This window comes from Anabrus simplex, chromosome 2 (assembly GCF_040414725.1).
Source record: "Anabrus simplex isolate iqAnaSimp1 chromosome 2, ASM4041472v1, whole genome shotgun sequence".
Taxonomy (NCBI): Eukaryota; Metazoa; Arthropoda; class Insecta; order Orthoptera; family Tettigoniidae; genus Anabrus; species Anabrus simplex.
Window position 1 is genome coordinate 355,209,491 of NC_090266.1, and position 18,779 is coordinate 355,228,269.

The 18,779-nt window shown below is 39.0% G+C and overlaps 1 protein-coding gene across 3 annotated transcripts in view; it reads right to left on the reverse strand.

The window, feature by feature from the left end:
• Positions 1-18,779, reverse strand: part of LOC136864135 (uncharacterized) — a 210,154-nt gene that overhangs the window by 26,195 nt on the left and 165,180 nt on the right. For all 3 annotated transcript variants that reach the window (XM_067140758.2, XM_067140757.2, XM_067140756.2), the window contains one exon: positions 11,833-11,991. In XM_067140758.2, coding sequence (XP_066996859.2) covers positions 11,833-11,991 — 159 coding nt within the window. The remainder of the gene's footprint in view (positions 1-11,832; positions 11,992-18,779) is intronic.

The window sequence follows — 18,779 nt, forward strand, 5'->3', positions numbered from 1 at the left end:
TCATTATAATTCAATACATTAACAATTCTATTTGGCCTACATATATATATTTCATCATTTACATGTGAATATTAAATACTGGACATACCTGAACTGTAGGAACATGTGACTTCTCATCCTTAAACATGGTGATCACAGTACGACTAATTGTTGTTCAACACACCAGCAGCCCTCTTCAGAAACTCGGAACTAAATTTTTGCTCAAATCACTTGCCTTGCTGAACTGATTTCAAGATTAAAAGTTTCTCCAAAGTTTGTTCAGACAGCAAGGATCTGAACTGTGTTTTTGTCCTTGTGACTCTGCTAACACTCCTTTCACATTCTGCATTGCTATGTGGAATTAATAAAATAGCAAGCATCAACTTAGAGAGTCTGTCATATTTAAGTACACCATCAGCTTATTCCAATGCCCATTGAAAATCAATTCTTCCTTTTGCCAGGTCTGTTTCTTCGAGCTCTAAGTTATAGAACTGGGAGTGCAGAATATCAGTTTTTTTTAATCCAAATGTTCCGTTTCACTAGTCAAAATGTTCGGACACTTGTTAATGAAAAATCCAAGGCTAGAAAATGATGCCTTACTTATAGCAGAAATATTTGCAACTTCTGCATTAATTAAAACTTCATCTTTGAATGGAAATTTGTGTACCATGTAGTCACACGATGAAGAGAAACACTTTCTAACAGACTTAAAGAATATGCACTTTTTCTCAGACTTCAAGGTGTTCACTAAAACAAACTCAGAGTTCCCTATCATCAGATCACAATCATCCTTTTGATTTGCTGGAGTATAATAAGCTACATCAAGGAGAGAGGAGGATCTTTTAATAACTTGTGGTTTCACAAACCTTGCCATCACATTCTTCAATAATTCCTCCAAAAGTGACCTCAATAAGTGGATGTGCGGCATACTTGACTGAAGAGCTACATTTCGATTCTCAAAGATATCCATAAAACTTGACAGAAAAAACCAAAAAGATTTATGTAAATTTGATGAAAGGAACATGAAAAGTCGTTCTTCACGTGACAATGCATGGCTCTTAGTGTCATCAGTAGTTTCATTTTTTTAGTTTTCTTTTTAACTGAGGAGTGAGGTGAAATGTTATGACAATCCTTAACCTTTTCAGACAAACAAGACACATCTGCACTTAAACTGTGCTTAGGAATTTTGTAAGTCTTCAAAGTTCCCATCTGAAAATCCTTACTCACAATTTCACTTCTGAATAATGTAATAATAATAATGTTATTTGTTTTACGTCCCACAAACTACTCTTTTACGGTTTTCGGAGACGCCGAGGTGCCGGAATTTAGTCCCGCAGGAGTTCCTTTACGTGCCAGTAAATCTACCGACACGAGGCTGACGTATTTGAGCACCTTTAAATACCACCGGACTGAGCCAGGATCGAATCTGCCAAGTTAGGGTCAGAAGGCCAGCGCCTTAACCGTCTGAGCCACTCAGAATTTCCGAAAAGTTGAGAGCAAAAGATTGGCAATGTTAGCTCCAGTAGCATCCCCTTCTAAATTAGGCACAGAGAGTAGACAACTCTGAATTTCATTGAGTTCAGGCCTAAAAAATGTTACAACAATGGGATATATTTTCAAGTCGCTTTTATTGCTACCATCAGTAGCAACAGAAAATGCATTCACCTGCAAATGTGATACAATATTCGCCCTTTCTTCCATGCACATTTCTGTAATGATAGCCGCTGTTTTCGTTCTAGCACACCCATATCGTTTAGCGATTTCCGAATCAGGAAACATTTTGCAAAACAAAGGTCCCGCGGAATCGGCACAATTTACAGGCAGGTTATGTTCTACTATAAATGACGTAAATAACGCCTCGGATTCGTCACAGGATTTACATCTTGTTTTTTTCATGAAAAGTTCAGTTTTTGGTTTCTTTCCACACACTGGACACTCCCCTTATGTTTTTCCGTTTGCATATGCTTGAGTATATCGCATTTCCCGCCATGTGCAACTGAAAAATCACACCTACATATAGTACAGAATGTGAACGTTAGTCCCTTTCTGGATTCTCTCAAACACGGAAACTCTTCCCTATAAGCACTTTTAAACACTGCTATCATATTTCTTTCTTGACATTTTGGCCAAAACAAATATTAAGGCACAACACGAGCACTTCTGCAGGTCTTGCCCCGGGTAGAACGGCTATGGTGTGCTACTTCTGAGGTTAGGTTACTCCATAGAGAATGTTACTCGCTTGCAAAGAGAATGACTGTATTATAGACCAAAGAGGAGCACATGACTGGCCACCATGCCCCGTACTGACATCTGGTATCATTATTAGAACTACTGTACTATCGACCAGCCATACTCAGCCATATATCGATAGAACGAGGAAATCCGCGGGAGTTTAAAATAGTACGAAAATTACGGATATTGCTCTGAAAATCGGGAGATCGGACCCGGCGATCGGGAGGAACGATGAAAAATCGGGAGTCTCCCGCTCAAATCGGGAGACTTGGCACGTCTGCGAATGGAATATCGAGGGGTTGTGTACTATTAAATAAACCAAACCCCATGGCACTACAGCCCATGAAGGGCCTTGGCCTACCAAGCAACCGCTGTTCAGCCCGAAGGCCTACAGATTACGAGGTGTCATGTGGTCAGCACGACGAATCCTCTCGGCCGTTATTCTTGGCTTTCTAGACTGGGGCCGCTATCTCACTATCCGATAGCTCCTCAATTCTAATCACGTAGGGTGAGTGGACCTCGAACCAGCCCTCAGGTCCAGGTAAAAATCCCTGACCTGGCCAGAAATCGAACCCGGGACCTCCGGTTAAGAGGCAGGCTCGCTACCCCTACACCACGGGGCCGGTTGTACTATTAAATGCACTTTCCAATAGTTCAGCGACATCAAGCTGGAAAAATTATGAAGTAGGAGATGATTATACACAGCTTGAAAAACAAGTCGCAAGAGAAAGAATGTTATGCGCCACAGCAACCTGGTGCCCAGGATTTGTCGTGCCCTGTCCTAACCCGCATTCCACCAGACCTTTAAGTCAGAGATTACATAATGTGGGATTCATTAAGCGCTAATGCAAAAAGTGTAAATGTTTTCCTAATGTTAATTAAGTACCCCATAAGTTCTAATGAAAGGTATAAATCATATTGATCCTAAAAAAATTAGATATCATAAATGTCTTGGAGGGGGGGCGATGACCTAGATGTTAGGCCCCTTAAAACGACAAGAGTCATCAATTAAGTAGGGCGAATAGGGGAGAATTTCTTTAAATGTATAGTCATTCAGATTGGTTTTGTTATCTTTTCTTGCAATGTAAATTTTGGATTGCTTCTTTAACATTGAAACATGTACTTTTTATTTTCGATGTGCAAGAATTGTAGATTGGTGCTGATGTCTGTGAAATGGTGTGAACTGTCATATGTGCTCTCCGAAGGCTGAATGTCCATTGTATCTGATAGCGTTTTTGCGTTCTTTGTATCTTGTGTAGAAATTAAAGATGGCGGCGTGTGCAGAAGTGACACGGAGTGTTATGCGCAAGATTATTATACTTTTGGTGGTAAAGAGTGCAGTGTAATACTCCAAAAGTGCTATAATCCCTTCAGATAACCCTCCTGGATACCTGGAAAACATAATTCTATTGGAAAACTATTGGTGAGTGAAAAATGTACTCTTAACTATTTGACGTGGTGCAGTGCTGAAAGTCTGGGGATGGCAGCCATAGGTCGACCACGGCGAAGGGACGGGAGCGGTGTTGTCAGACTGCCTGTAGCTAATCGGCCACTGCTGTGCTTGGCACTTCTCCTAAGTGGGGACATCAAACTACACCCGGGTCCACACCAGTGCACAATTTGCGGAAGTAGTGGTAGGAGGAACCAATTATTTTTCCACTGTAATAATTGCTCGCTAAAAGGCCATAGAACAGGGTCAGCCAACTGCGTGTACGTGTGATGTCAGGTAACACATCACACACTCTGTTCGGGCAGCGAAACGAAGTACTTAGTACTGTAACTGAGAAGTGATGGCTAGAGGGGCGAGGGGAAACACAACGTCATTCCATGGGGGAGGCCCAAGGGCTGCAGGTAGTACAATGCGATTATGTGTAGTACATATTTCTCTCCACATAATTTATTGTAACGTAACTTTGTTATGAAGTAGCATACAAGTTATAAAGCAACTTTATTTCCACATATACAAACTAAACTTGCTTTTTCCGGTGAACCTTCGGAACTTATATTGAACACAAAATTGCTGTGTTTTACAATGTCACCCACTGTATTTGCTAGTTGCTTTACGTCGCACCGACACAGATTGGTCTTATGGCGACGATGGGACAGGAAAGGCCTAGGAGTGGGAAGGAAACGGCCGTGGCCTTAATTAAGGTACAGCCCCAGCATTTGCCTGGTGTGAAAATGGGAAACCACGGAAAACCATTTTCAGGGCTGCCGATAGTGGGGTTCGAACCTACTATCTCCCGAATACTGGATACTGGCCGCACTTAAACGACTGCAGCTATCGAGCTCGGTCACCCACTGTAAAAATAGTCCTAATAGTAACAACAAAAGTAGTACAGAGAGTAATTTGTAAACTCAAAACATACGTTTTATCTCATGATATCGATACTCAGTTGCCACTCGTGGGTTTCCTTGATTTTTGTAGTCTTGTTTCGTTTACTAGTTTTGCAATATTTGGAGTTAATGTTTGAGGAAACACTAAGTTTAAGAGCACACTTCAAATCGTGATCTGACAACTGGCTTCAATGTTTTGGTTTTGTTGATTTAGAAAAGATCCGTTCACAGGCATACGTGGAACCGAAAATACTTAACATTCTCGCTGCAAACCTATGCAATTGGGGAAACCTATATTTAAAAAAATATTATGAGCCCAACTAGTCCAGAATTGCTCCCTACCATAGAATTGAAACTAGTTTGTTCCATGGCAAAGAAGCATTTTCAACAACACTTACAATGCAGTTGAAAGTGTCGATGCCTTTCGTGGTATTCTTCATAGGCACTAAATCCAGTATTTTCTCCCAAATTGTAAAGTTTTTGTCAACCCCTCGTATGAAAACGGCTAGCTGGGCCGTGTCAGAAATATCTGTGCCCTCGTCAATTGCTAAGGAGTATGCCCGGAAGCTTTTTTTATCAGTTCTAATAATTGTAGGTGGACATCATCAGACAGGTCTTGAACTTTTGTCGACACTGTGTGCGCGGACAAGCTGGTAACTTCGAACTCTTGAATGATATTTAGACAAAACTCCTCACCTGCTAGAATTAAACATTCGTTTATGAATTCACCACCACTGAACGGTTTAAGTATCTTTGCAATTAAATATGAAATTTTATAACTCAGTCGAACTGCTGACTCACTGATCGAATGCTCGACATGGTTATTTAATTTACCTTTTAGTTCTGTAATTACACGCACCCCTTCCTCGCCTTGATACTGATCATAAACTGCAGCGTGATACAAATTGAGGGGGTCAGCGCAACAGTGGTCTAACCCTCTCCAATACGGAAAATGAGACATTGGTGCCATCTGTTGGTGAACTACCTTTCTATCATGTGGCATAGACCAATATTACCTCATACATATTATTTAGAAGCCACTAATTTCTTCCCTCAAACAAAATTCCATTTTGTTTGAGTGCAACATTGGTCCAACCTCAACCAGCCAATCTGGATCACGTGTAATAACATCAAGTATGGCTGACACTCAGGGTGAGAGTGATGTCTCAAGCAATGAAAATAATGAACAAACAGTGGAAAACCGTGGAAGTAAAAGGTCAAGGTGTATTAAATTCTTGGGACAGGAATATAAAGAAGAGGAAAAGAAACGCAGGAGAAGAATATGTAGGGAGAACACGCAAGAAAGTCCACAAAGGGGGTAAACAAGGCCCACCATGTGGTTGTGAATATAAGTGTTATGCATGTTTCAGTGAAGAACAACGTGAAACAGTGTTCAAAAGGTTTTGGAATATGTGTGACTTTAGTTTACAAAATGCGTATATAAGTGGGTGTGTAAAAGTAAACCTAGTGAAGAAAAGATACGGTGCAAGTGGAAACAAGAGCAGGAGACAACACACCCATGAGTATTATATTTTGTTAGATGGTAGTGATAAAATATTTTGCAAACAGGCATTCATATCTTTGCTTGGAATCAGTAATGGTAGACTTTCGAGGGCAGATTCAAAGAAACAGACTGAGGGAACAACAAAACAAGATGGTCGTGGAAGACCCAATAAAACTAGTGATCATCAGTCCAATTTAGTTGTAAATCATATTCATAGCTTTCCGTAGTGTGAAAGTCATTATTCTAGAGTTTCTGCTCCAAACAGGAAATATTTATCTGAAGGTCCTTATGCAGCTATGATGTATAAACTTTGTTACTTGGATGAAACAGGAACATAATTCTGAAGATATTGTTAGTGAGTATATTTACACGGATATTATAAATACAAAATTAAATCTCTCTTTTTCCTCACCATCTACTGACACATGCAAGGTGTGTGATTCACTGTGCATAAAACTTTCAGATGCGGAGGAAGATGTTGAAAAAGCAAAAGTCTAAAAAGAGTTAGATTTACATCAATTAAAAGCGCAACAGGCATATAATAATCTAAAGACTGATACAGCTTATTCTAAAGACCACAGTTCTGTGAAAGTGACAGCATTCGATTTACAACAAGGTCTGCCTACTCCCCCATCTACACACTAGTGAAGTTTTCTACAAGAGACAGCTGTGGACTTATAATTTTTGTGTGCATGATTGTACCTCAGATGATGTGCACATGTATGTATGGCCAGAACATATTGCAGGACGGGATGCTGATGAAATAATATCACGTTTAATTAAATATACTTCCAACAATCTTCAAAATTTTGATAAATTAATTGTGTATTCTTATAACTGTTTTGTTCAAAATAAGAATATATTCTTAGTATGTTTTTGGTTGCAAATTATTCACAAACAATATGTTAAGGAAATAGTTCATAAGTATCTAGTATCAGGTCAAAGCTACCTATCCTGTGATAGGAACTTTGGACTCATAGAAAGGAAAAAAAAAAAGAGTGGAAAAATATGTGTATACACCTGCTGGATGGGTAGATCTTATAAAAAATACTAGGACAGGTAAAAGAAAATTTAATGTAACTGAAATGCAACAGGTTGATTTTGTAAGTTCAAAGACTTTAACTGATAAAATTACTAATCGAAAATTTACTGAGGACAAAGAACCTGTTGCTTTCAGTCACATTTCAATGCTGAAAGTCTCTGTTAAACAACCATGGAAATATTGTGTCAGGTATTGTTATTCAGATGGTATAGATCAAGGTGCATATGTGAATATTGTTAAAGGACAAAAAGAAAGAATAAACACACCCTTGAACTACAACATGTTCAGCTAATACCAAAATATTCCAACCCAAGGCCAATAAACCCAAAGAAACTTAAAGATATTAACGACCTTTTGAAATATGTTCCACCCATTCACCATTCATTTTACAATAGTCAAGTATCTCAAAATAGAACGGAAGAAGATGAAAATATACAACATATTGTGGAGGATGATAGTGAAGAAATTTTTTATATTCCTGATTATGTATAGTAGGCCTACTGTGTAATCTTGCAAAAAACATACTGGAAAAGTATACAGAACCGAAAGCTCTTGCTTGTAATGATAAGTTTATAATCTTAATATTTTACTGACAGAACCACTTTGTGTACTGTGTAGTCACTTTAAATTCATATTAAAACTTGTGAAGTAAGTATTAGGATGAAAATATGATTCATTACATCACATTTATTCAAATTCCTCTTTTTCATGTAAAAATAAATGTCAGTGCAACAGTGGTCTAACCAAGAAAAAGAGTTATAGGTTCCTCATAAAAACTTCAATATTTCTAAAACTACTTAAAAAAAGACTTTATAACATTGTGGTTAAGGAAACAAAACATCATGAAATACACCACTACCAAAAAAAAAAAAAAAAAAAAAAAAAATTAAAAAGGGGGATTTCCAAATTCCACGAAAAACCAAAAATGTATAACTTCGACTTGCTGTTTCTCTATTTTTTTTTTTAAAGTGGCTTAGACCACTGTTGCGCTGACACCCTCAAATTGTAGTGGCGTTGTAAATTATATAATTTTACATACTGTAGCTCTTTTCTACAAACTAAACATTTAGCTGTAGCAATCCTATCATTTTCAACAAATAAATATAAATCTTCCCATAAAGATAAAAAGATTGGAGGCGTAGATAGCTCCTCGGACCGTGATGTGCCCGGTTCGTCCATACATATGTACTGTACTGTACCGTACCACTAACACTATACAGCTGAGGATATTGATAGGTATGTCAAAATCATAAAAAACAAACTTTATTCAGAATTTGATCCTAGATTTAACAATTTGGAGTGTCTGGAAACTTATATTCAACTTTTAACCACGCCATTTTCAGATGTTGCAGATAACGTTGATCTAGATCTACAATTAGGTTTATTAGATTTACAGTGTGATAGAGAACTAAGAGATAAATTTGTAAATAAGAAGGATTTGTGTGGCTTTTTGTGAAAAGTGTCTACAAAAGCTGTAGCCACCAGCATGTATGGCACTTCACGTGTTTACTACAAAGCGAGGCTGTCTCTTCGTTGCACTCTACGACAGCGGCTCCCCACCTTCTGCGCTCTTACGTCACATGGGCTCTCCGACGTCACACGCCAGCCAGTTGGCCGACCCTGCCATAGAACCTGCGCAAAACTCTCAGTGTCTGAATTCAGAAAAATAAAGAACAGTTCCCGTACACGGTTATGCTGGCAGTGTGAAATGCCGCCGTTATCAAACTCATTCTTCACAGTTACTAGCGATACGCCCAGTGACTTAGTAAATAATTCTACATGTACATATGTAAATAAAAATCTATCACTTTTTGCCTCCAATGCACGCAGTATTATGTGACCTGGTCGGTTACAAAATATCCACGCATCGCTTGAAAGCCTTGACCTGACCATCGTATAAGTCAATGAGACGTGGTTGACCAGCAAAATTAATGACTCAGAAGTGTTCCCTGACTCGCTGATATTGTTCCGTAAGGACCGATCCCACCGCTCTGCAGGGGGAGTTCTAATTGCAGCCAAGCCAGAATGTCATCCAACTAGAGTTCATCGCCTGGAGACAGCAGCCGAAGCACTGTGGGTGGAAGTGACATGCAACAAACACAAATTCCTTATTGGATCAATTTATCGCGTCCCTAAGTCGTCGCCGGAAATTAACGATGAACTAATCCTCTCTCTCGAGCGCGTGCAACATGTACAATATGTACAACAAAATTATGATGCCATTTATATTGTCGGTGATTTCAACCTAGAAATTATGTGGTCCAGAAATGCTGCACCTGTTCCAAATAACCCCCTCGCCAATAGATTCCTTTCCACTTTCTATGATTTATTCCTTCATCAATTAATGTTCGAAGCCACGCGTATTACGCAAACAACACGCTCAACCCTTGATCTTTTCCTAAGTAACATACCACAGTCCGTCCAATCTCTTAATACTATTCCTGGATTCTGTAACCATCAAGCAATTCTCACAACACTGACCCATATAAAACCATCTCCTAAACTCCATACCAGAACAGCTTATAATTTTTCCCGAACAAACTGGACTTTACTATCCAACCGCCTCCCCGTTCTCACCTCAGATTTCACCGGCAGTACTGACATAAACAAGATATGGCAAGACTGGAAGAAAATGTTCTTCCAACGAGTAGAAGAAATCACACCAATAGTAAATATAACCAGCAGACAGAAGGAGATAGTGCGAGAGATTTGAAGAAGGGACCACCTGTACCAGAAATGGAAAAGAAACCCAACCGATTGTGAGTGGGAGAAATACAGGCTGGCTAGGAACAAGGAAGGCTAAACAATCTATCAGAGATTCCTACGATTCTTACATCCACAGTCTCAGCACCAACTCCAAGGAACTGTGGGCTTTTCTCAGAAGTAAAGGTTGCAACAGAGCTCCATCTGTATTTAAACATAACAGTACGGCAGTCTCCACACCACAAAAAATTGCAGACACCTACAACAGGAAATTTAAAAGTAACTTCTCCGCCCGTACCGAGGAAGAGAACATGCTATATTCAAGGACAACATCTACCCCTCTCTTCCCTCTAACCAACCTGTATTTTTCAACAAATGAAGTCAAGGAGAGCCTTCTGAAAACAAGACCTCAGGCCGTGACCAGGCTGGACCAAGTGCCAGCAAGAATTGTGCAGTCGCCTTGGTGCCGTCTCTTTGCGATCTCTTCAACTATTCCATTAATAGTTGAAGAGAGCGCAAAGATTGTGCCTGTGGAGTGGAAAGAAGCCAACTTAGTGCCGGTTTTTAAAGATGGAGATAAGGAAAACGTAGATGATTACCGCCCAGTTTCTATAACATCAGGGGTCTGTAAATGTATGGAACGTCTGGTTGCAAAATGTATGTTGGATTTTCTCAAGGAGAGAAACCTGCTGAACCCAAACCAGCATGGCTTAATTCCGGGAAAATCCTGCACAACATTTTTAACAAAACGTCATTGATAACTGGCAGTTCTCTTTGGAGCAGACTGATGTCTCACAAATAGACTGTGTGACTCTGGACTGGAGCAAAGCTTTTAACCAGGTGTCACATCAAATACTTCTGTTAAAACTTAGCAACTACGGCATTCAGGGTAAACTGCTGTCATGTCTGAGGTTAGATATTCCAATCTTGTTAAAGCAGAGTACTCTTCGAAAATTGTGTCAGTCACACAATTTTTTAACAAGCGAGTTATGTACTTTGCACATTGTGCACGTTTCTGTTATTATTTAAAGCGGAGTGCTCTTTCAGGACAATGCCCTCAGTAGCCTTGCCATAAATAAGATTTCTATGAGCCACGAGGGTATCCACAAGGATTGTTTTGTTTTGTTGCTTATTTATGAGGGTACTGCGTCCTACAGGCCCGATGGGCTTGACTTGAACCGGAAATATGTAAAGTGACCCTTCCCTCAACTATTCATCACATTCACTTGGAAAATGAGTTTTAATGCAATATCAAATATTAGTCCTGCAGTTACCATAATATTAGATGCATAAAAATAGTCTCTGAAACTCTCCAGAACTGAACATATGTAACATCTACCTAGTACATAATCAATGGCCTAGAATGAAAACCTCATATCTCAAAATTTTTCAGCAATTACTTTTTTGCATTTTTGGGTGTAAAATCTCGTATCTCATGTTCCTGGAAAAGAAAAAAGATTACTTCAGCATCATGCTGGCCTCTATCAGGGAAAAATCAAACCTCGTATTCGGTGTGGTAGCCATGTTGAGTGTGAAGGGCACGTATATTGTGAGCATTTACTGAGTTGTTTATATGAAATTCTACTGAACTTCTAGAAGAAATTAGCATTGTTCTAAATTATTTCCATGGAATTGCTTGTTGTACTCCTGTAGTTTTTGGGTAGTTATATTTTAAGTTTACTTTATTATCACTTGTAATGTTAAGCTAGTAGTAAGCTCAAACTATAGTATTGTAAGCTGTAGTTTTAAGCACTGGAAATATTGAAGTTGTGTGTGAATTCGTATATTATGATGCTGGATTTAGAATGTTAAACTAGTAGTATTTCTTGTAATATTGTCTTTCCATTGAATTGCTTGTTGTACTCTTGTTGTTGTTGTTGTTGTCGGGTAATTATGTTTTAACTTCACCTTATCATCACACTACTGTAAGCGAGCATTGCCACCGGGATATTTCCCACTTGCAATGTATTTGTTAATAATAATAATAATAATAATAATAATAATAATAATAATAATAATAATAATACAAACTTACCTGTGTCAAGGAATCCCATAGTGATGCCTAGTATAACCATACATGCCACTTGAAGCCACAGAATCTGACACCATGGTGCCACAGTAATAAAAACTGAGGTAAGCAGAAGACTCAGGAATAGCAAGAAGAGGCGGTTGAAATGATCGAATAACATTCCACCTAAAACAAGTTTGTCATCATTCAAATAAAACTAGTCATCTCCAAAAATAAATTTCCATCCTAAATCTATATATATATAAAATAAGAGTTTTGTCTGTACATTGCTCAGAATTTGAAAAGAATGGTATTTCTGTATCGGTCATGTCCACAGTAACAAGAAAATGCATTTTTTACTTTTCCATAATTTATTTCTGTCGGTCTGTCTGTCTGTCTGTCTGTCTGTCTGTCTGTATGTATGTATGATTGTACATGCATCAATAGAAAACAGCTGAAGAGAATTTAATGAAAATTGGTATGTAATGTCGGGCGATGAACCACTGCAATCTAGGCTACAAATTATTTTGCTTGTTGTTTAAAGGGGCCTAACATCGAGGTCATCGGCCCCTAATGGTACGAAATGAAATAACAAAAAATTCAAATTCATCCACTGACTAAAATAAAATAAAAAATGTCATGAAGAATGAATGGATGGACATGAACCCTACAAACAAACAAACAAACAAAAACAGTGGATCAGACTCAAAAAGAAGGTAGTTAATTAGAGTATTACTGACCAAGGGACAATTTATAAAGCACAATGATGCTTGATGTCTGAAGGGGTGCTAAATTCACGTCTAAGGGCCCACAGAATGGTACATGTCGCGAGTAAAGTAGAACCATGGTATTTGTCATTTTGGGGTACTGATCAAAAGTAGCGAAGACTCACGGTGGTCCACACAAGATGGTACTACTCACAAGTATTGCAATTCGTTCCCTATAAACTTTATCAACAATAACATTACATTGACCATTGTTTGTTGTGATGTGCTTTTTGTCTTCTGTTTCCTCTCATCCCCGATAGATAGGATTACTGCAGCGAGCCGAGGTTTTTTTAATTTGCTTGACGTCGCACCGACACAGGTAAGTCTTATGGCGACGATGGGATAGGAAATGAATAGTGGTGTGAAGGAAGCGGCCTTGGCTTTACTGGTGTGACTGGTGTGAAAATGGGAAACCACGGAATACCATTTTTTTTTGCTTAACGTCGCACCGACACAGATATGTCTTATGGCGACGATGGGATAGGAAAGGTCTAGGAAGTGGAAGGAAGCGGCCGTGGCTTTAATTAAGGTACAGTCCAGGCATTTGCCTGGTGTGAAAATGGGAAACCACGGAAAACCATCGTCAGGGCTGCCGACAGTGGGGCTCGAATCCACTATCTCCCGGATGCAAGCTCACAGCTGCGCGCCCCTAATCACACGGCCAACTCACCTGGTCGTACCGACTGTAACAGCCTGCCTGTATATTGGTGGGAAGTAGCTGGGGTGTAAGATAACTTTCTTCTTTAGCATGCCATTCCTCTGGTTCATACATTTTCTGATATATCTGGTACGTAACACACTGGTTCATCATAGTATTCGAGATATACAATCCCTACTCTGAGCCACTGATTGGAATGAGTAGTGTGCATATTTAACGGAATAATGACAGGAGTGTTCACGGCAGTCTGCGACCTGGTTATTCCAGCTCCGGAACTTTGGACTCTTAAGGCTGGTTTACACGGGTATAGTAGCGAGGGGAGTAGAGTGGATAGTAGAGCTACTAGCATAGTATAAACAGCTGGGATAGTAGCAAGTAGAGTAGAGTAGCTAGTAGACAGTAGAGTAGAGTGGGTTTCCGGTGTGGTAAAGTAACTCTACCACTATTCTTCACCCTCCACCAGAACCGAGCTCCGAGAGCTAGCGGAGGAGGCCGAGGACGCTCGATTTTTCAGTTAGCGCGTCGTTCGACTATTTCCATATGTGTTCTGATGGTATTCCGTTGAGCGTACTGAGAATCTGTGCGTTTATTTGGCGGTAAAATGAAGTGGACGGAAGAAGAAACATGCAAATTTGTAGAACTTTACCGTGAAAGAGAATGTTTATGGAACATAAACAGCATTATTTACAGAAACAAGAATATGAGACGGACGGCGGAAGAGGACTTGATTACGAAATTGGGTAAAGTGGGTTTTGGTTTAATGGAACTTAAACAGAAAATAAATGAAAAATTCCGATGTACCTACAACCAAGAACTGATGAAAATTCGTAAATCCAAGAAGTCGGGAGGTGGTGCCGCAGACATCTTCCTGCCCCTCTTAAGTGATTTAGTAAAGTATATTTTGCAAGGTAATACCAAAAGCTAGGTATATTAGGCCTATTCATCCACAACGTAACGTTATAGCTGAGTGATATTAAGGGGAGGTACACCTTTGGAGGTCAAACAAATGCAGGTGTATTGTCTACGAAGGATTTTAAAAATACCTATACCTATAATAGTTTCGAAGATGCAACATAAAATATAAACAAGTGTCAGCTGAACTGTCCCTTTAAATGAAGGTTTCTCAAGTTTTAGAGCTACACAGCGAGTTCATCATGTGTCTCGACGTGTTTTAGTTAGGCAAGACAATGGTGCAGGACTGTGTACTTTATTTATATTAATAACATGCATAGGGATCTTCTACATGTCACTTGCCATTGCCATTAATTTCCAGCAATAAAATTAATTTCCCCAAAAAGTTGAATAATTTTCATATTTTGTTTGGAATATCCAAAATAATTATTGTTTACAGTACTGTACAATGTCACATCTTGAAGCTTAAACTCTATACCTGGGCCGTACAAGCAACGAACAAAAAAAAAAAAAAAAAAAAAAAGGATATGCATAGATCAATAATTGGGGTATTTTTGACGAAGAAGCTACTACAAATTACGCTTACGCCAGCATGATTTACAGTGTATTGATGGCTATTACCAGTGGCCAAGAACTTCAGAGGCACCTCAAGCTTAACTTTCTGTGTTATTGCATCTCTCATCACTGTGTCGTTTCTTTGAATTTGCGGTGTTATAGCATCTAACAATGTCTGAAAGTTATCAGGCGTCAACCTCATACACTTTCTGTATTCTTCTTTATACTCTGTCGCAAGTTCTCTCAGAATTAATTTTGATGCCCCGAGTGAATTTCTCTTACCCATTCCGTTCTTTCCACATTTACTTCTTCTAAAGCTTCACTAACCTCTTGCATTAATATGTTTGCAAATGTCTTTAAACACTTCCTTACTATGTGCTTACGTCTTGACATGTTGCTACTACTCTACTCTACTCTACTCTACTGTATGACTACTCCCGTATGAACGACACGAGTGTCAACTCTACCAGACAGTGGTAGAGTAACGTAGCTACTCTAACTCTACTATCTACTCTACTCGCCTCGCTACTCTACCCGTGTAAACCAGCCCTTAGATCGGCACCGTAGTACTGTTCGTTGAAAGTGAGAAAGTGTGCGGTTTTTCAAGTCAGTCTTTCTGAGAATCCCGTAGCGAAGCACGGGTACATCAGCTAGTCTATATATATAAAATAAGAGTTTTGTCTGTACATTGCTCAGAATTTGAAAAGAATGGCATTTCTGTATCGGTCATGTCCACAGTAACACGGAAATGAACTTTTTACTTTTCCGTAATTTCTGTCTGTCTGTATGTACACGCATCACTAGAAAACGGCTAAAGAGAATTTAATACAAATCGGCATGCAAAGTCGGGGAATAAGTCGCTACAATCTAAGCCATAAATAATTTTATTCACACTGATAGAAATGGTAGTTTAGGGGAAGGCCTAAAATTTAATTTTCAAATATCTATGTTATTAGTGGTCCTATCTTAATAAAAATTGGTATGCAAAGTCGGAGAAAAAGTCGCTACAATCTGGGTTATAAATAATTTTATATTTACGCTGAGTGAAATGGTAGTTTAGGGGAAGGCCTGAAATGCAATTCTTAAATATTTACGTCATTAGTGGTCCTATCTCAAAGAAAACTGGTATACAAAGTTGGAGAATTAGCCACTACTATATAGGCTGTACATAATTTTATTCATGCTGAATTAAATGGTAGTTTAGGGGAAGGCCTGAAATTTAATTCTAAAATATTTCTGTTATTAGTGGTCCTATCGATAAATACTACATAACCAAAGTTATACAGAATGACATTTCCGACCATTTATGTCCTATACATTTTTACCGTACCGACTATGATAACACAGATATTCATGAATTTGTATTTTAGTTGCTAAGTCCACATCGACGCCGAGCCACGAGAAAATGCGGTAACAGAATTTAATGAAAATCGGTATATAGAGTCGGGGAATAAGAAACTACAGTCTATGCTATAAACAATTTTATTCACCCTGGATGAAATTGTAGTTTACCGGGCGAGTTGGCCGTGCGGTTAGAGGCGCACGATTGTGAGCTTGCATTCGGGAGATAGTGGGTTCGAATCCCACTGTCGGCAGCCCTGAAGATGGTTTTACGTGGTTTCCCATTTTCACACCAGGCAAATGCTGGGGCTGTACCTTAATTAAGGCCACGGCCGCTTCCTTCCAACTCCAAGGCCGTTCCTATTACATCGCTGCCATAAGACCTCTCTGTGTCGGTGTGACGTAAAGCCACTAGCAAAAAAAATGCAATTTAGGGGAAGGCGCCTAAAATTTAAATACCTATGTTTTTTGGTCCTATCGAAAAGTACTACATTACAAAAGTTACAGAGAATACAATTTCCGATCATTTATGTTTTATTCAGTTTTACCGCCATTTCAGATTCGAAAGAAAACTAAATGTGAGGGCCTACAATATCGAAAGCACATAACAATACCAACAATAACATTACATTGACCATTGTTTGTTGTGATGTTATTTGTTTCTTATGCTGCCTCTCAACTCCGATAGATGGGATTACTGCTGCGTACCGAGGATAACAGCCTGACTGAATATTGGCGGGAAATAGAAGGGGAGTTAGAAAACTTTCTTTTTTAGCATGTCATTTCTCTGGTCCATACATTTTCTGATGCAGCTGGTACGTAACACACTGGTTCTTCATAGTATTCCAGTTATTCGATCCCTACTCTGACGCGCTGTTTTGAATGAGCAGTATGCATACTTAGGGCAGAGGCTGACTTAGTAGTAGTAGTAGTAGTAGTAGTAGTAGTAGTAGTAGTAGTAGAAGTAGTAGTAGTAGTAGTAGTAGTAGTAGTAGTAGTAGTAGTAGTAGTAGTAGTATGGCCTGATCTAGACTAACAATTTAGGCATATTCCGAATTATAGCAACACAATTTATATATATATAATAAGAGTTTTATCTGTACATTGCTCAGAATTTAAAAAGGATGGTATTTCTGTATCAGTCGTGCCCACAGTAACAAGGAAATGCACTTTCTACTTTTCCGTAATTTCCGTCTGTCTGCCTTCTGTCTGTATGTACACGCATCACGAGGAAACGGCTGAAGAGAATTTAATGGAAATCGGTATACAAAGTCGGGTAATAAGTCACTACTATCTAGGCCATAAATAATTTTATTCACGCTGACCGAAATGGTTGCTTAGGGGAAGGCCTAAAATTTAATTCTCAAATATTTGTTATTAATAGCCGTATCTTAACGAAAATCGGTAGGGGAAGTCGAGGAATAAGTCGCTACAATCTAGGCCGTAATTAATTGTATTCACGCTGAGAAAAATTATAGTTTAGGGGAAGGCCTACAATGGAATTCTCAAATATTTATGTTATTAGTGGCCCCATCTTAATGAAAATCGGTATGCAAAGTCGAGGAATAAGTCGCTATAATCTAGGCCATAAGTAATGTTATTCACACTGAATGAAATGGTAGTTAAGGGGTAGGCCTAAAATTTAATTCCGAAATAATTGTTATTAGTGGTCGTATCGATAAAGACTACATAATATTTTAGTTATGTAGTATTATATTTCCGATAATTTATGCATTATACATTGTTACCATAGCGGCTATGATCAGAGATATTCATGAATTTGGATTTTCGTTACCAAGTCCGTATCAGCGCCGAGTCATGAGAAAATGGGTAAACAGGATTTAATGAAAATCGGTATGTAAAGTCGGAGAATGAGGGATTACAGTCTACACTATAAATAATTTTATAAGACGCCCTAATATCATAGAGTCGAAAGAAAACTAGGTGTGAAGGCCTACAATATAGAAAGCTCATCAAATTGATCAACAATAACATTACATTGACCATTGTTTGTTGTGATGTGCTTTTTGTCTTCTGTTTCCACTCATCTCCGATAGATAGGGTTACTGCTGGGTACCGAGTATTTTTTTTAATTTGCCTTACGTCGCACCGACACATTTAGGTATCATGGCGACGATGGGATAGGAAAGAGCTATGAAAGTGAAGGAAGCAGCCTTGGCAGCATTTGCCAGGTGTGAAAATGGGAATCCACGGAATAACATCTTCAGGGCTGCCGAGAGTGGGGTTCGAATCCACTATCTCCCGGATGCAAGCTCAAAGCTGCGCGCCCCTAACCACACGGCCAACTCGCCCAGTCGTACGAGTGTAACAGTCTGCCTAAATATTGGCGAGAAGTAGTTGTGAAATTAGGTAACTTTCTTCTTTAGCATGCCATTCCTGTTTCATAAATTTCCCGATACTACTGGCACGTAACACACTGGTTCATCATAGCATTAGAGCTATTCAATCCCTACTCTGAGACACTGACTGGAATGAGAAGTGTGCATATGTAACGGAATATTGGCAGAGGAGTGTTTACGGCTGTGTGGCCTGGTCATTCCAGCACTGGAACTTTGGACTGTTAGATTGCCACCGTAGTACGGTTCGTTAAAAGTGAGAAAATTTGTAGTTTTTCATTTGATCGAGTATTTTCAAATCAAAATCAAAATCTCTTTATTTGCAAATGAGGTGTCTACCTCGGTGGCAAATGGTACACTAAAATACATTATTGTCAAGCACTA